At 50.5% G+C, this 13,126-nt stretch overlaps 2 protein-coding genes and 1 long non-coding RNA gene across 3 annotated transcripts; 1 reads left to right on the forward strand and 2 right to left on the reverse strand.

Moving 5' to 3' along the window:
* Positions 1-667: 667 nt before the first annotated feature.
* On the reverse strand, positions 668-3,550 carry TOMM22 (translocase of outer mitochondrial membrane 22). Its single transcript, NM_001261032.1, is given in 4 exon segments — positions 668-1,439; positions 2,201-2,318; positions 3,078-3,196; positions 3,424-3,550. Coding segments are annotated over 4 exon segments (429 nt in total). The 5' UTR covers positions 3,541-3,550; the 3' UTR covers positions 668-1,364.
* A 3,384-nt stretch (positions 3,551-6,934) lies between these two features.
* Positions 6,935-12,860, reverse strand: LOC144331674 (uncharacterized). The gene is made up of 2 exons (XM_077949765.1): positions 10,810-12,860; positions 6,935-7,225 (listed from the first exon to the last, which is right to left on the reverse strand). Exon 1 carries the CDS (start codon positions 11,840-11,842, stop codon positions 11,288-11,290), a length of 555 nt encoding a protein of 184 aa, XP_077805891.1. The 5' UTR covers positions 11,843-12,860; the 3' UTR covers positions 6,935-7,225; positions 10,810-11,287.
* LOC144331689 (uncharacterized) lies at positions 8,640-10,482 on the forward strand. Its single transcript, XR_013399058.1, has 2 exons — positions 8,640-8,819; positions 9,992-10,482. It is a non-coding gene; the product is annotated as an uncharacterized LOC144331689 (long non-coding RNA).
* Positions 12,861-13,126: the final 266 nt, after the last annotated feature.

Here is a 13,126-nt window from a genome sequence, read left to right on the forward strand (position 1 = left end):
CTGGGAGGTAGAGGTTGCAGTGAACCCAAATGACACCACCTGTACTCCAGTTAGACCTGGTCTCAGGCAAAAAAATTCTGTCCCCCTCCCCTATTCCCCAGAAATCAGTATTATGTTATTCCCCACAAATACTTTATAAATTACACAGTGTCACAGACTAAAGTAGTACATAGACCCAATCCTTTGTTTTAGGCTGCTGGATCTCAAAGTGACTGCCTAAATTCAGGGCAAAGATTGCTATGAAGTACTTGGCTAGGCCGGGCGTGGTGGCTCAAGCCTGTAATCCCAGCACTTTGGGAGGCCGAGGCGGGTGGATCACGAGGTCAGGAGATCGAGACCATCCTGGCTAACATGGTGAAACCCCGTCTCTACTAAAAATACAAAAAACTAGCCGGGCGTGGTGGCGGGCGCCTGTAGTCACAGCTACTCGGAGGCTGAGGCGGGAGAATGGCGTGAACCTGGGAGGTGGAGCTTGCAGTGAGCCGAGATGGCGCCACTGCACTCCAGCCTGGGTGACAGAGCGAGACTCCGTCTCAAAAAAAAAAAAAAAAGAAGAAGTACTTGGCTAAAAATGAATTTTTTCACTTTCGGAAACAATTTGGGCCTATGGGTGTTAAGACGGAGGTGCTGCTGGTTTAGATGAGAAAATGTGAGGGGCAGTACGTGTCTCTGACCTGGTCTCGTTTCAAGGTACTTAGGATGACACTTTCAGTTGGAATCATTTTTAATATTTAAATACAAAAAGTGAGCACTGACTTCTGTTTTTTTAAACACACACACAGGTCTAACAACCAAACTGTGCCGGGGAAATGAACTCCTGATCTGTCTTCCACAGTCCCCATTCTGTGGCTGAAGCTGCAGCCAGCCTCCCTCCTCTTCATACATAGGGATTCAGAGTGGCCGCTTTACACTACAGGTGTAATGCATTTTGTCTTTCACATTGCGTGCATGTCCCTCCCCAACAGCTCCATTCTTTAAAAAAAAAATTAAAAAATAAAAAAGGCAGTCGTTAATGGTCAGGGGCACATCCCTCCCACTGGCATCGGTTCCTACCCACAAGGGGAAAGTGACATCTTCCAGTTAGGAGCAATTTGGTGAAAGGAGTGGGGTGGCCAGAGCAGGAATAACCGTCTGCATGGCTGCACTCTGGTATCAGAGTGAAGACAGAAGTAAGGATAGTGTGGAGGGCACAGTTGCAAGTTGAGTCTTTCCATGAGACAATGTGAGGAGAATTCTCCCCACCAGGTTTAGATAGATCAATGTGCCAAAGTTAAAAAAAAAAAAAAAAAATCCAAATAATCAGCAGTTCAAACACTTGAATTTCAAACTTATCCCACCGAGACAGCTCAAACAGCAGTAACAATCTAGATCTTTCCAGGAAGTGAGGGTAGAGCCCCTGGCATTCCTCCTGAGAGCCCTGTGTTAGGCCCTAGAAGTATCTGGAAAAGAAAAGGAGAGGTGTAAGGCATCATTCAGGCCTAGAGAACTTATTCTCACCATACCTGATGGGGCCAACGTCTACAGAAATAATACTGAAAGCACCATCAGACACTGAAAAGAGCATGGGCCTAATCCCAATCCCCACCCACACATTAACTGTTGGTCAACCCAGGTGCTAGAACAGGAGTCCCCAACCCCTGGGCCGTGTATTGGCACTGGCCCATGACCTGTTAGGAGCCGAGCCACACAGCAGCAGGTGAGCAGCAGGAAAGTGAGAGAAGCTTCTTCTGTGTTTAGTGCTGTTCCCCATTGCTCACATTACTGCCTGAGCTCCACCCCTTGTCAGGTCAGCAGCATTAGATTCTTATAGCACAAACCCCTGTGAACAGTGCATGTGAGGGATCTAGGTTGCAAGATCCTTATGAGAATCTCATGCCTGACGATCTGTCACTGTCTCCCATCACCCCCAGATAGGACTGTCTAGTTGCAGGAAAACAAGCTCAGGGCTCCCCCTCATTCTACATTATAGAATTATTTCATTATATATTACAATGTAATAATAGAAATTCAGTGCACAATAAATGTAATGCACTTGAATCATCTGGAAACCCCCCTACCCTCCGTCACCCCCACCCCACCGTCCATGTAAAACCTGTCTTCCATGAAACCAGTCCCTGCTGCCAAAAAGGCTGGGGACCAATGTGTTAGTGAAATAACTTGCGTCTCCACCACTGGCAAAAAGCCCAGGGTCTGGGCTTACCTGCCGCTGCTGCAGTTGCTGCTGTTGCTCCATTTGCAACTTCTCGGTCTCAAAAACAACGGGAAGAACCAGGATCATAAAGGAAGTGGTCCCAATCCACAAGGCTGCCCTGGAAAACCTGTAGAGGAAAACCCCCAGAGGGTGAGCAGGAAGACATGCAAACAAAACAGGCAAGAACTACTCAGTAACCAAACCTCTCACATTACATACTCCAATGGTTTTTTTTCTTTTCTTTTCAAGATGGAATTTAGCTCTTGTTGCCCAGGCTGGAGTTCAATGGCATGATCTCAGCTCACTGCAACCTCCACCTCTCAGGTTCAAGCAATTTCTCCTGCCTCAGCCTCCCGAGTAGCTGGGAGTACAGGCGTGTGTCACCACGCCCGGCTAATTTTGTATTTTTAGTAGAGACAGTGTTTCTCCATGTTGGTCAGGCTGGTCTCGAACTGCCGACCTCAGGTGATCCACCTGCCTTGGCCTCCCAAGTGCCGAGATTACACACGTGAGCCACCCCGCCCGGCCCTACATACTCCAATGTTTTGATAAACGTATTCTACCCGCTCCTTGCACCATACTCCTACCAGAGACAGGAGGAGCAGCTGTGGTAGCTGTATCATCTAGTGATGGCGGTTTAACATTCTCCTGAGTTCTTACAAAGCTCCTTATTCATTAATTATCTCCAACAATCTGAAATAACCCCCACAACACCCCTGCCAGGTAAGAATCCCCATTTTACAGAAGAGGAAACTGAGACTCAGAAAGGATAGGGTACAAGTCCAAGGTCACCCAACACAGGTCTGCTGCTTCCAAACCCCGTGTTCTTTCACAGCACCACGGTCATCCCATGCACCTACCCAATGCCTTTGCCCTCGTTCCTTACCTGTACATTTTTTGAGCCACAAAGAGGGAAAGATCAAAAGTGGCTCCGGCCGCGGACCGGACCCTCTCCGGAAACATCTCCGTCAGGCCCCATAGTCTCTCCGACAGAGTCTCATCTAGCTGTGGTGGAGAAGACACGGGTCTTAGCCGAAAAAGCGACATCCATTCCTGGCCCCGCTGCGGCACTGGAAGCCGCCGAGCCCCACTGGAGCTAGGGCACCCCAAGGCCCAGCGGGGCCCCAACTCCGCCTCCCAAAGAAGCCGCTTCGCTCCGATCCCGTACCATGCGGATCTCACATCCACGAACTGGCCCGCTACCCGCTCCGCACTCCGCGAGGCCCTAGTACCTCCTCATCGTCGTCCTCCTCCAGCTCCTCCTCAGGCTTCTCCGCGTCGCCTTTCGGGAGCAATTCGTCCGGGGACTGGGGTTCCCCGGCACCGGCAGCAGCAACGGCGGCAGCCATGACTGTAGGGGACACCGGAAGCGGAAAGGAGGTGAGCGCAGCCGAACGACGGACGGAGCTACTTTTCCGGGAACCGAGGCGCGAGCCGGGAGAGAGCGGCGCCCTCTAGCCCCCGGGTCCTCCAGTGCCCCAGTCGGTCCGGCCGCCCTGGCCTTACCCGGGCGTTGGGGCTTTAGCGGGCATTAGCAGCAGCTGGGAGGCCTGTGAGAGGTTGCGGGGCGCCACTGCAGTCATTCTGTTCAGCGGGTTTAGGGTGAGCTCAGAAACCTGCTTTTCTTTTTTTCAAATGAGTTGTTTTAATTCCAGGTAATAGAGTTCAGAGAACAAAGATGAAAGGGCTGACTCTGGCAAGATTGTGGGGGCTTGTTTTACTTTAAATTCACATCTAGGGCAGGAGTGGCTCATCATCTCTTGATGATGTATTTTCTTTTTAACAAAAGTTTATTCATAAATGTACAACAGGCTCCAAGACAACACTTTATTCTAAACTAGGTGGCCAAAGATGTTGCCGGGAATCGAGATGTTAAAACACGAATGGAGTCAGGCGCACCATCACCGCAGGCACAAGAGACAGTGGAACAGGTCGCTTTTTGTCAGATTTTAGCTTTTTTTTTTTTTTTTTTGGTTTTGAGACAGAGCGTTGCTGTGTCGCCCAGACTGGAGTGCAGTGGTGTGATATCGGCTCAAAGCTCTGCCTCCCAGGTTCAAGCGATTCTCCTGCCTCAGCCTCCCTAGTAGTTGGAATTACAGGCGTGCACCACCACGCCCCACTAATTTTTTGTATTTTTAGTGGAGACAGGGTTTCACTATGTTGGCCAGGCTGGTTTTGAACTCCTGACCTCAAATGATCTGCCCACCTCGGCCTCCCAAAGTGCTGGCATCACAGTCATCAGCCACTGCGCCTGGCCTATATGTATTTCTATATTATATATAATAAATATTTTATGTGTGTGTATGTGTATATGTGTGTATATATTATATATGTGTATATGTATACACATATATACACATACACACACACATACGCATATATATAAAGACAGGGTTTCACTAAGTTGCCTAGGCTGGTCTCGAACTCCGGGGCTCAAGCAATCCGACTGCCTCAGCCTCCCCAAGTCCTGGGATTACAGGCCTATGCCACTGCGCCCTGCCTCGCCAAATTTCTTAATTCTGCCTGTGGCCAGGGCCAAAGATTTATCTTCCTTGTCCATCTCCTTGGCCTGCTTCTTGGGTTATTTTAGGGGTGTTCTCTGCCACCTTCATGGACAGGGCGCCTGCAGCCCCTTCCCCAGTGGCTGGAAACCTGCATTTTAACAAGCCTCCCTGGAGTCACCCTTTGAGAGACACTAATCCAGTTTCATTTTCCTGAGCCATGTGTTATTGGTAGGAATAAATTAGTGTCTTGGAAGTCTTTTGGGAAAACATCAGGTCAATCTCCCCAATGTACCAAACAAAGGTAAGAGTTAACACTTAAATACCAGGTGCTCTGGTGCCTGTGGGTGTGGGTGGGTGTGGTGTGTCCTCATTTAATCTGCACAGCAGCTCACTGGGGTAGGCACTGTTATCCCCATTTTAGAAATGAGGAAACTGAGGCATAGTACATAGATCTGTTGTTTTTGTTTTTGTTTTTGAGGCGGAGTCTCGCTCTGTCACCCAGGCTGGACTGCAGTGGCGCTATCTTGGCTCACCGCACGCTCCACCTCCTGGGTTCACGCCATTCTCCTGCCTCAGCCTCCCTAGTAGCTGGGACTACAGGCGCCACCACCACGCCCAGCTAATTGTTGGTATTTTTAGTAGAGACGGTGTTTCACCGTGTTAGCCAGGATGGTCTCCATCTCCTGACCTCATGATCTGCCCACCTCGGCCTCCCAAAGTGCTGGGATTACAGGCGTGAGCCACCGCGCCCGGCCCATAGGACATAGATTTCTAGTAAGTGGGTGAGCTGGTCAGCAAGTATGCAGATATAAATCTTTGTTTGCTTGTTCATTTTTGGGATGGAGTCTTGCTCTGTTGCCTAGGCTGGAGTACAGTGGCATGATCTCAGCTCATTGCAACCTCCTGGGCTCAAGCGATTCTTCTGCCTCAGCCTCCCAGTTAGCTGGGACTACAGGTGTGTGCCACCATGCCTGGCTAACTTTTTGTATTTTTATTAGAGACGGGGTTTCACCATATTAGCCAGGCTGGTCTCAAACTCCTGACCTCAGGTGATCTGCCTGCCTTGGCCTCCCAAAGTGCTGGGATTACAGGTATGAGCCACTGCTCCCAGCCTCTGTCATATACTTTCATAATAGTACAGTAAATGGAAGTGTCCTTGTCCCACACCCTCCCCAGCATTAGGTGTTATCCATCTTTTTACTTTTTGCCTATATGATGGATGTAAGTGCTTCTTGTTAAAACGTGCGCCATGTTATTAAACAGGGTAATTTGATAAACATGTTTAGCCAGCTGAACCTGGAATCAGAGACTCCCAGGATGGGACAGTTCAAATCCTTCTGTGATGCATGAGGATGAAGTAATGAGTGTTTGTCCTGTGTCTCACACTCCCTCCGATACTGTCCCCAGGCCTCCCTTTCATCTTTGGACAGGGCAACTCTATCAAACAGTTTTCTTTTTTTTTTTTTTTTGAGATGGAGGCTGGAGTGCAGTGGCACAATCTCGGTTCACTGCAACCTCTGCCTCCCAGGTTCAAGTAATTCTCCTGCCTCAGTCTCCCTAGTAGCTGGGATTACAGGCATGACTCTGGCCTGTATTTTTTTTTTTTTTTTTTTGAGATGGAGTCTCGCTCTATCACCCAAGCTGGAGTGCAGTGGCATGATCTCGGCTCACTGCAAGCTCCGCCTCCTGGGTTCACGCCATTCTCATGCCTCAGCCTCCTGAGTAGCTGGGACTACATGCACCCGCCACCACGCCCAGCTAATTTTTTGTATTTTTAATACAGACGGAGTTTCACTGTGTTAGCCAGGATGGTCTCGATCTCCTGACCTCGTGATCTGCCCGCCTCGGCCTCCCAAAGTGCTGGGATTATAGGCGTGAGCCACCGTGCCCAGCGTACCCCAGCTATTTTTAATAGAGACGGGGTTTCACCATGTTGTCCAGGCTGGTCTGGAACTCCTGACCTCGAGTGATCCAGCCTCCTCGACCTCCCAACATGCTGGGATTACAGGCATGAGTCTGGCCTATCAGACAGTTTTCATGTGACAAAAGGGTACTTGCTGTATTATTCCATTATATAAAGTTCAAAAACAGGCAGAACTAATCTATGGTGGGAGGTCAGGACAGTGATTCCCTTGGAAGGGTTAATTTTGGAAAGGGTGGGGAGAGTAGCTTCTGGAATGCTATGGTTCTCTTAGCTGTATATTCATTTTGGGTAATTCATCAAGCTGTACACTTATGAACTGTGCTTTTTTTCCTGTATTAAAAGTTTACTTTTTTAAAAAGAGTGGGGCTGGGCATGGTGGCTAATGCCTGTAATCCCAGAACTTTGGGAGGCTGAGGCAGGTGGATCACCTGAGGTCAGGAGTTCGAGACTAGCCTGGCTAACATGGTGAACCCCCCTCTCTACTAAAAATACAAAAATTAGCTAAGTGTGGTGGCAGATGCCTATATTCCCAGCTACTCGGGAAGCTGAGGCGGGAGAATCCTCGAGCCTGGGAGGCGGAGGTTGCAGTGAGCCAAGACTGTGCCACTGCACTCCAGCCCGGGCGACAGAGTGAGACTTTGTCTCAAAAAAAAAAAAAAAAAAAAAAAAAAGCGGGCTAGCCCTTTATAAATTCAAGGGCAGCTTAAGAGCCCAGTGCCCATGGCTTTTAGTTCTTCTATGGGTTCATTTAAGAAATGCGGCCGGGCGCGGTGGCTCAAGCCTGTAATCCCAGCACTTTGGGAGGCCGAAACGGGCGGATCACGAGGTCAGGAGATCGAGACCATCCTGGCTAACACAGTGAAACCCCGTCTCTACTAAAAAATACAAAAAAACTAGCCGGGCGAGGTGGCGGGCGCCTGTAGTCCCAGCTACTCGGGAGGCTGAGGCAGGAGAATGGCGTAAACCCGGGAGGCGGAGCTTGCAGTGAGCCGAGATCCGGCCACTGCGCTCCAGCCTGGGCGACAGAGCAAGACTCTGTCTCAAAAAAAAAAAAAAAAAAAAAAGAAAAGAAAGAAATGCTAGAAGACTAATGCTATTGAAGGTAGAGGGACCAATCTTATGTGAAAAGCACAGACATTAGTGACTCCAAATGGAAAGTAATTCGCAATGCTAATGTGGAGAAGTTTTAGGAAAACCAATGAATTTTGCTTATATTCATAAGAGCAACACATGATTTAAAAAAAAAAAAAAACCTGTTTCAATAATTATAGAATTTCCAAGGGATAAGAAAGAATATTGGAAATCATGCAATGCAGAGTATTCAAAACTTTGGAAGGAGATGAGATGATCTAGAAAAGGCAGAGTGGCTGGGCACGGTGGCTCATGCCTATAATCCCAGCACTTTGGGAGGCCGAGGCAGGCGGATCAGATCACGGGGTCAGGAGATCAAGACCACGGTGAAAACTCGTCTTTACTAAAAATACAAAAAAAAAAAAAAACCTTAGCTGGGTGTGGTGGTGGGCACCCGTAGTCCCAGCTACCCAGGAGACTGAGGCAGGAGAATGGCGTGAACCTGGGAGGCGGAGCTTGCAGTGAGCCAAGATCGTGCCACAGCACTCCAGCCTGGGCAACAGAGTGAGACTCCGACTCAAAAAAAAAGAAAAGAAAAGGCCAAGTGAGGCCAGGGGCAGTGGCTCATGCCTATAATCCCAGCACTTTGGGAGGCCGAGGCGGGTGAATCACCTGAGGTCCAGAGTTCGAGACCAGCCTGGCCAACATGGTGAAACCCCCATCTATACTAAAAATACAAAAATTAGCCAGGCATGGTGGTGGGCACCTGTAATCCCAGTTACTTGGGAGGCTGAGGCAGGAGAATCGCTTGAGCCTGGAAGGCAGAGTTTGCAGTGATCCGAGATTGCACCACTGCACTCCAGCCTGGGCGACAGAGTGAGATTCCATCTCAAAAAAAAAAAAAGAAAAAAAAAAGAAAAGGCAAAGTGAGAACAGAAGACAGAGCCCTGGCTGGGTGCAGTGGCTCACGCCTGTAATCCCAGCATTTTGGGAGGCCGAGGTGGGTGGATCACGAGGTCAAGAGATCGAGACCATCCTGACCAACATGGTGAAACCCTGTCTCTACTAAAAATACAAAAATTAGGGCCGGGCGCGGTGGCTCAAGCCTGTAATCCCAGCAGTTTGGGAGGCCGAGACGGGCAGATCACAAGGTCAGGAGATCGAGACCATCCTGGCTAACATGGTGAAACCCCGTCTCTACTAAAAAATACAAAAAACTAGCCAGGCGAGGTGGCGGGCGCCTGTAGTCCCAGCTACTCGGGAGGCTGAGGCAGGAGAATGGCGTAAACCCGGGAGGCGGAGCTTGCAGTGAGCTGAGATCCGGCCACTGCAGTCCAGCCTGGGTGACAGAGTGAGACTCCGTCTCAAAAAATAAATAAATAAAATAAAAATACAAAAATTAGCCAGGCATGGTGACACGTGCCTGTAGTCCCAGCTACTTAGGAGGTTCAGGCCGGAGAATTGCTTAAACCTGGGAGTTGGAGGTTGCAGTGAGCCGAGATCGCACCACTGCACTCCAACCTGGGGACAGAGCCAGACTCCATCTCAAAAAAAAAAAAAAAAAAAAAGACAATCCTGTGGAATCAGTCATTTAAAGATTGGGGAGAGAGAAAACCAGAGGGCTGAGGTATTGCTGAAGGCTTCAAGAGGAAGGCTCAGCAGCAGAGATGACATGGTGAGACTGGTGCCAGGATGGAGGTCACATCAGTGGACAAAGGTGTCAGCAAGTGAGTGGCAATGCCCCACGCTAGAAGCCCAGGTGACTGTCATCGGATGGGAGAGGCATGTTCAAGAACGCTGGGCTCCTAGCTCCTCTACTCCCCGTCTCTCAAGCCCAAGATTTCCACCTTGCTTGTTTCCGTCCTGTCAGAATTAGAAACAAGTGATATAGTAGCTCTTAATTGGGGGATGGGGCATGGCTCCCTTTGAGAATCCTATAAAAACTATAAGCCCCTCCCATTAAAATGTGCACATTAGCCCACGCCTGTCCTGTTGTGCGCGCAGTTCCCCTTGCTAGGACTCAAACTCAGACTTCCTCCCATTATTGCCTCTAATCCTGCATTCATTCCCTCCCTTTCTCCCACAGAAACTTTTTTTTTCTTTTTTTTCGAGACAGGAGGCTTGCTCCGTTGCCCAGGCTGGAGGGCACTGGTGCAGTCTCGGCTCACTGCAACCTCCACCTCTCAGGTTCATGCGATTCTCCTGCCTCAGCCTCCCAAATAGCTGAGATTAGGTGCCTGCCACCATGCCAGGCTAATTTTTGTATTTTTAGTAGAGACAGGTTTTCACCATGTTGGCCAGGCTGGTCTCGAACTTCTGACCTCAGGTGATGCGCCCGCCTCAGCCTCCGAAAGTGCTGGGACTATAGGCGTGAGGCACCGCACCAGGCCCTTTTTAAATTTTTTTAGAGACAGTGACTTGCCCTGTTGCACAGGCTGGAGGATACAGTGGTGCAGTCTTGGCTCACTGCAGCCTCGATCTCCCAGGTTAAGGAATCCTCTCACCTAGGCCTCCAAAGTAGCTGGTACTACAAGTGTGTGTCACCACGCATGGCTAACTTAAAGTGTTTTTTTGTAGAGATGGTGTCAATATGTTGCCCTGACTGGTCTCAAACGCCTGGGCTCAGCCAATCCTCCTTCCTTGACCTCCTGAAATGCTGGGATTGCAGGCATGAGCCACTGTGCCTGGCCAATGGTCTTTGAGGATGAAGAATTTTAGCCAGAACCTGAAGGATATATCTGGCTCTATTTATATTTGAAAATACATAATGTCTCAAGAAAAGCAAAACAAAACGCCTCACTGAAGGAAACAGGGTTAGTGTGGTGATATATGGGTGATTTTTTTTTTTCCTTTTCTCCTAAAGACTTTCATTCATAGGATTGTCCTTGATTCTCGCCCATCAGCAAACACTGGTAGGCTCCACCTTCAAGTCTTATCCAGAATCAGACCACCTCACCTCATCTACTGCAGCCTCCCTGGGCAGGGCCTGGCCTCCTTCAGTCTGTTCTCACCACACAGCCACCAAAGGGATCCTTTTATTTTTATTGATTGATTGATTGATTGATATGGGGTGTGACTCTGTCAGCAGGCGGGAGTGCAATGGCACGATCTCACCTCACTGCAATCTCTGCCTCCTGGACTCAAGCAGTCCTCCCACCGCTGTCTCCCGAGTAGCTGGGACCACAGGTGCACGCCACCACACCCAGTTAACCTTTTTGTATTTTTAGTAGAGATGGGGTTTCACCATTTTGCCCAGGATGGTCTCAAACTCTTAAGCTCAAGCAGTCTACCCACCTCAGCTTCTCACAGTGCTGGGATTACAGGTATGGGTCACCACGCCCAGCGCCTTTTAAAAGCACGGTTGGATCATAGCATTTATCTGCTCATAACAATGGCTTTTGCTTCCCTGCTCACTCAAAAGAAATTCCTTCTTCACTGCAGAACTGGCCCTCCTACCACAGGATGTTTAGGGTCCCTGGCTGCAACCCCCAAAGGTCCTAATGGTGCTGGTCGTGGGGGAATCCACACCATTGTGACAACTGAATATGCCCACATGATGCCCAAGGTTTCAGTCCTGGCCACACCCCTTCCACCGTGTCACCGTGCTGGGTTGGTTTCTTCATCTAAAAAATGGCGATGGGGATAACAAACTTGAAAAAGGGTCATGTGAGTGAGGTGTCCAGCATCGGGGGGTGTCCGGCATCGGGGGGTGTCCATCATCGGGGGGTGTCCGGCATCGGGGGGTGTCCGGCATCGGGGAGGTGTCCGGCATCGGGGAGGTGTCCGGCATCGGGGAGTGTCCATCATCGGGGGGTGTCCGGCATTGGGGGGTGTCCGGCATCGGGGGGTGTCCGGCATCGGGGGGTGTCCATCATCGGGGGGTGTCCGGCATGGGGGGGTGTCCGGCATCGGGGAGGTGTCCGGCATCGGGGGGTGTCCATCATCGGGGGGTGTCCGGCATCGGGGGGTGTCCATCATCGGGGGGTGTCCGGCATCGGGGGGTGTCCGGCATCGGGGAGGTGTCCGGCATCGGGGAGGTGTCCGGCATCGGGGAGTGTCCATCATCGGGGGGTGTCCGGCATTGGGGGGTGTCCGGCATCGGGGAGGTGTCCGGCATCGGGGGGTGTCCGGCATCGGGGAGGTGTCCGGCATCGGGGGGTGTCCGGCATCGGGGGGTGTCCATCATTGGGGGGTGTCCGGCATCGGGGGGTGTCCATCATCGGTGGGTGTCCGGCATCAGGGGGTGTCCGGCATCGGGGGGTGTCCGGCATCGGGAGTACTTAATAAAGGGTCCCCATTGATACCAGCCGAGGCATAAGCAAACTCCACTGCTCCTATTATCTGCACCTGAAGATTTGCACCTTGCGTGTATGTGGATCCTTTTCCAATTTCTTCTGTATTAAACATTCTTTCCTGTATCAGAAAGTAAGGTTATGGGTTGGAGCTAAAAATCTGCCCTTCGATCCATCCCCCCGATAGAGTGCTTTGCTGGCCATAAGGATGGGCTGCAGACAGCAGCTCCCTTTCTTTCACTGCCGCCCCCAGCTCCTCTCTTTCACTGCAGGCTGTGTGAATCAGGCTCCAACACTTCCACTGTGTGATCCTAGATCAGTGTGTGAACCTCCCAGAGTTTCCGTCTCTGCAGATGGATGTGCTGACAGCCCCTGCCATAGGGCTGAGCTGAAGGGGAAATGAGACAGTGAGGGCAAAGGGAGCCTGGTGCCAGGCATGTGCCAGGCATTCAGCAGTGGCTAGCCATGGTAGCCTGTCCCTAAAGTCCTGGGCACCACGTCCCCACCCCCTCAGTTCCTTCTGGCTTTACTTCAGGAGCTGGATTCCCTCCTCCTGCCAGAAAAATCCAGCTCATACTGCCTAAAGCACAAATTCTCACACCAACCACTAGGTTCTGCCAGGTCCTGGCCAGTCCCAACACCATGAAGCAGGAGGGCAGGCGAATTTGAGCAGAGATTGTTTCTGTTTGGCATCAGCCTCTGCCAATGCCCAGGAAAGCTGGAATGCTCTCCTGCAAGGGTGACATTTCCCCACACGCTAAACATTGTCTTTTTTTTTTTGAGACGGAGTCTTGCTCTGTCACCCAGGCTGGAGTGCAGTGGCGTGATTTCAACTCACTGCAACCTCCGCCTGCTGGGTTCAAGCGGTTCTCCTGCCTCAGCCTCCCAAGTAGCTGGGACTACAGGCATGTGCCACCATGCCCAGCTAATTTTCTTTTGTATTTTTAGTAGAGACGGGGTTTTGCCATGTTGGCCAGGCTGGTCTCAAACTCCTGACCTCAGACGATCCACCTGCCTCAGCCTCCCAAAATGCTAGGATTACAGGCGTGAGCCACCATGCCCGGACAATTCTGTCTTTTGATGGAACAACAGAAGCTTAGACTCCAGACTCCAGTTACTTTTTTTTTTGAGACAGGGTCTTGCT

This window comes from Macaca mulatta, chromosome 10 (assembly GCF_049350105.2).
Source record: "Macaca mulatta isolate MMU2019108-1 chromosome 10, T2T-MMU8v2.0, whole genome shotgun sequence".
NCBI classification, from domain to species: domain Eukaryota; kingdom Metazoa; phylum Chordata; class Mammalia; order Primates; family Cercopithecidae; genus Macaca; species Macaca mulatta.

What these genes read in the sequence shown, in the direction of transcription:
- LOC144331674 (XM_077949765.1), bottom strand. Translation starts at nt 11,842, where the DNA reads ATGCCGGACACCTCCCCGATGCCGGACACCCCCCGATGCCGGACACCT.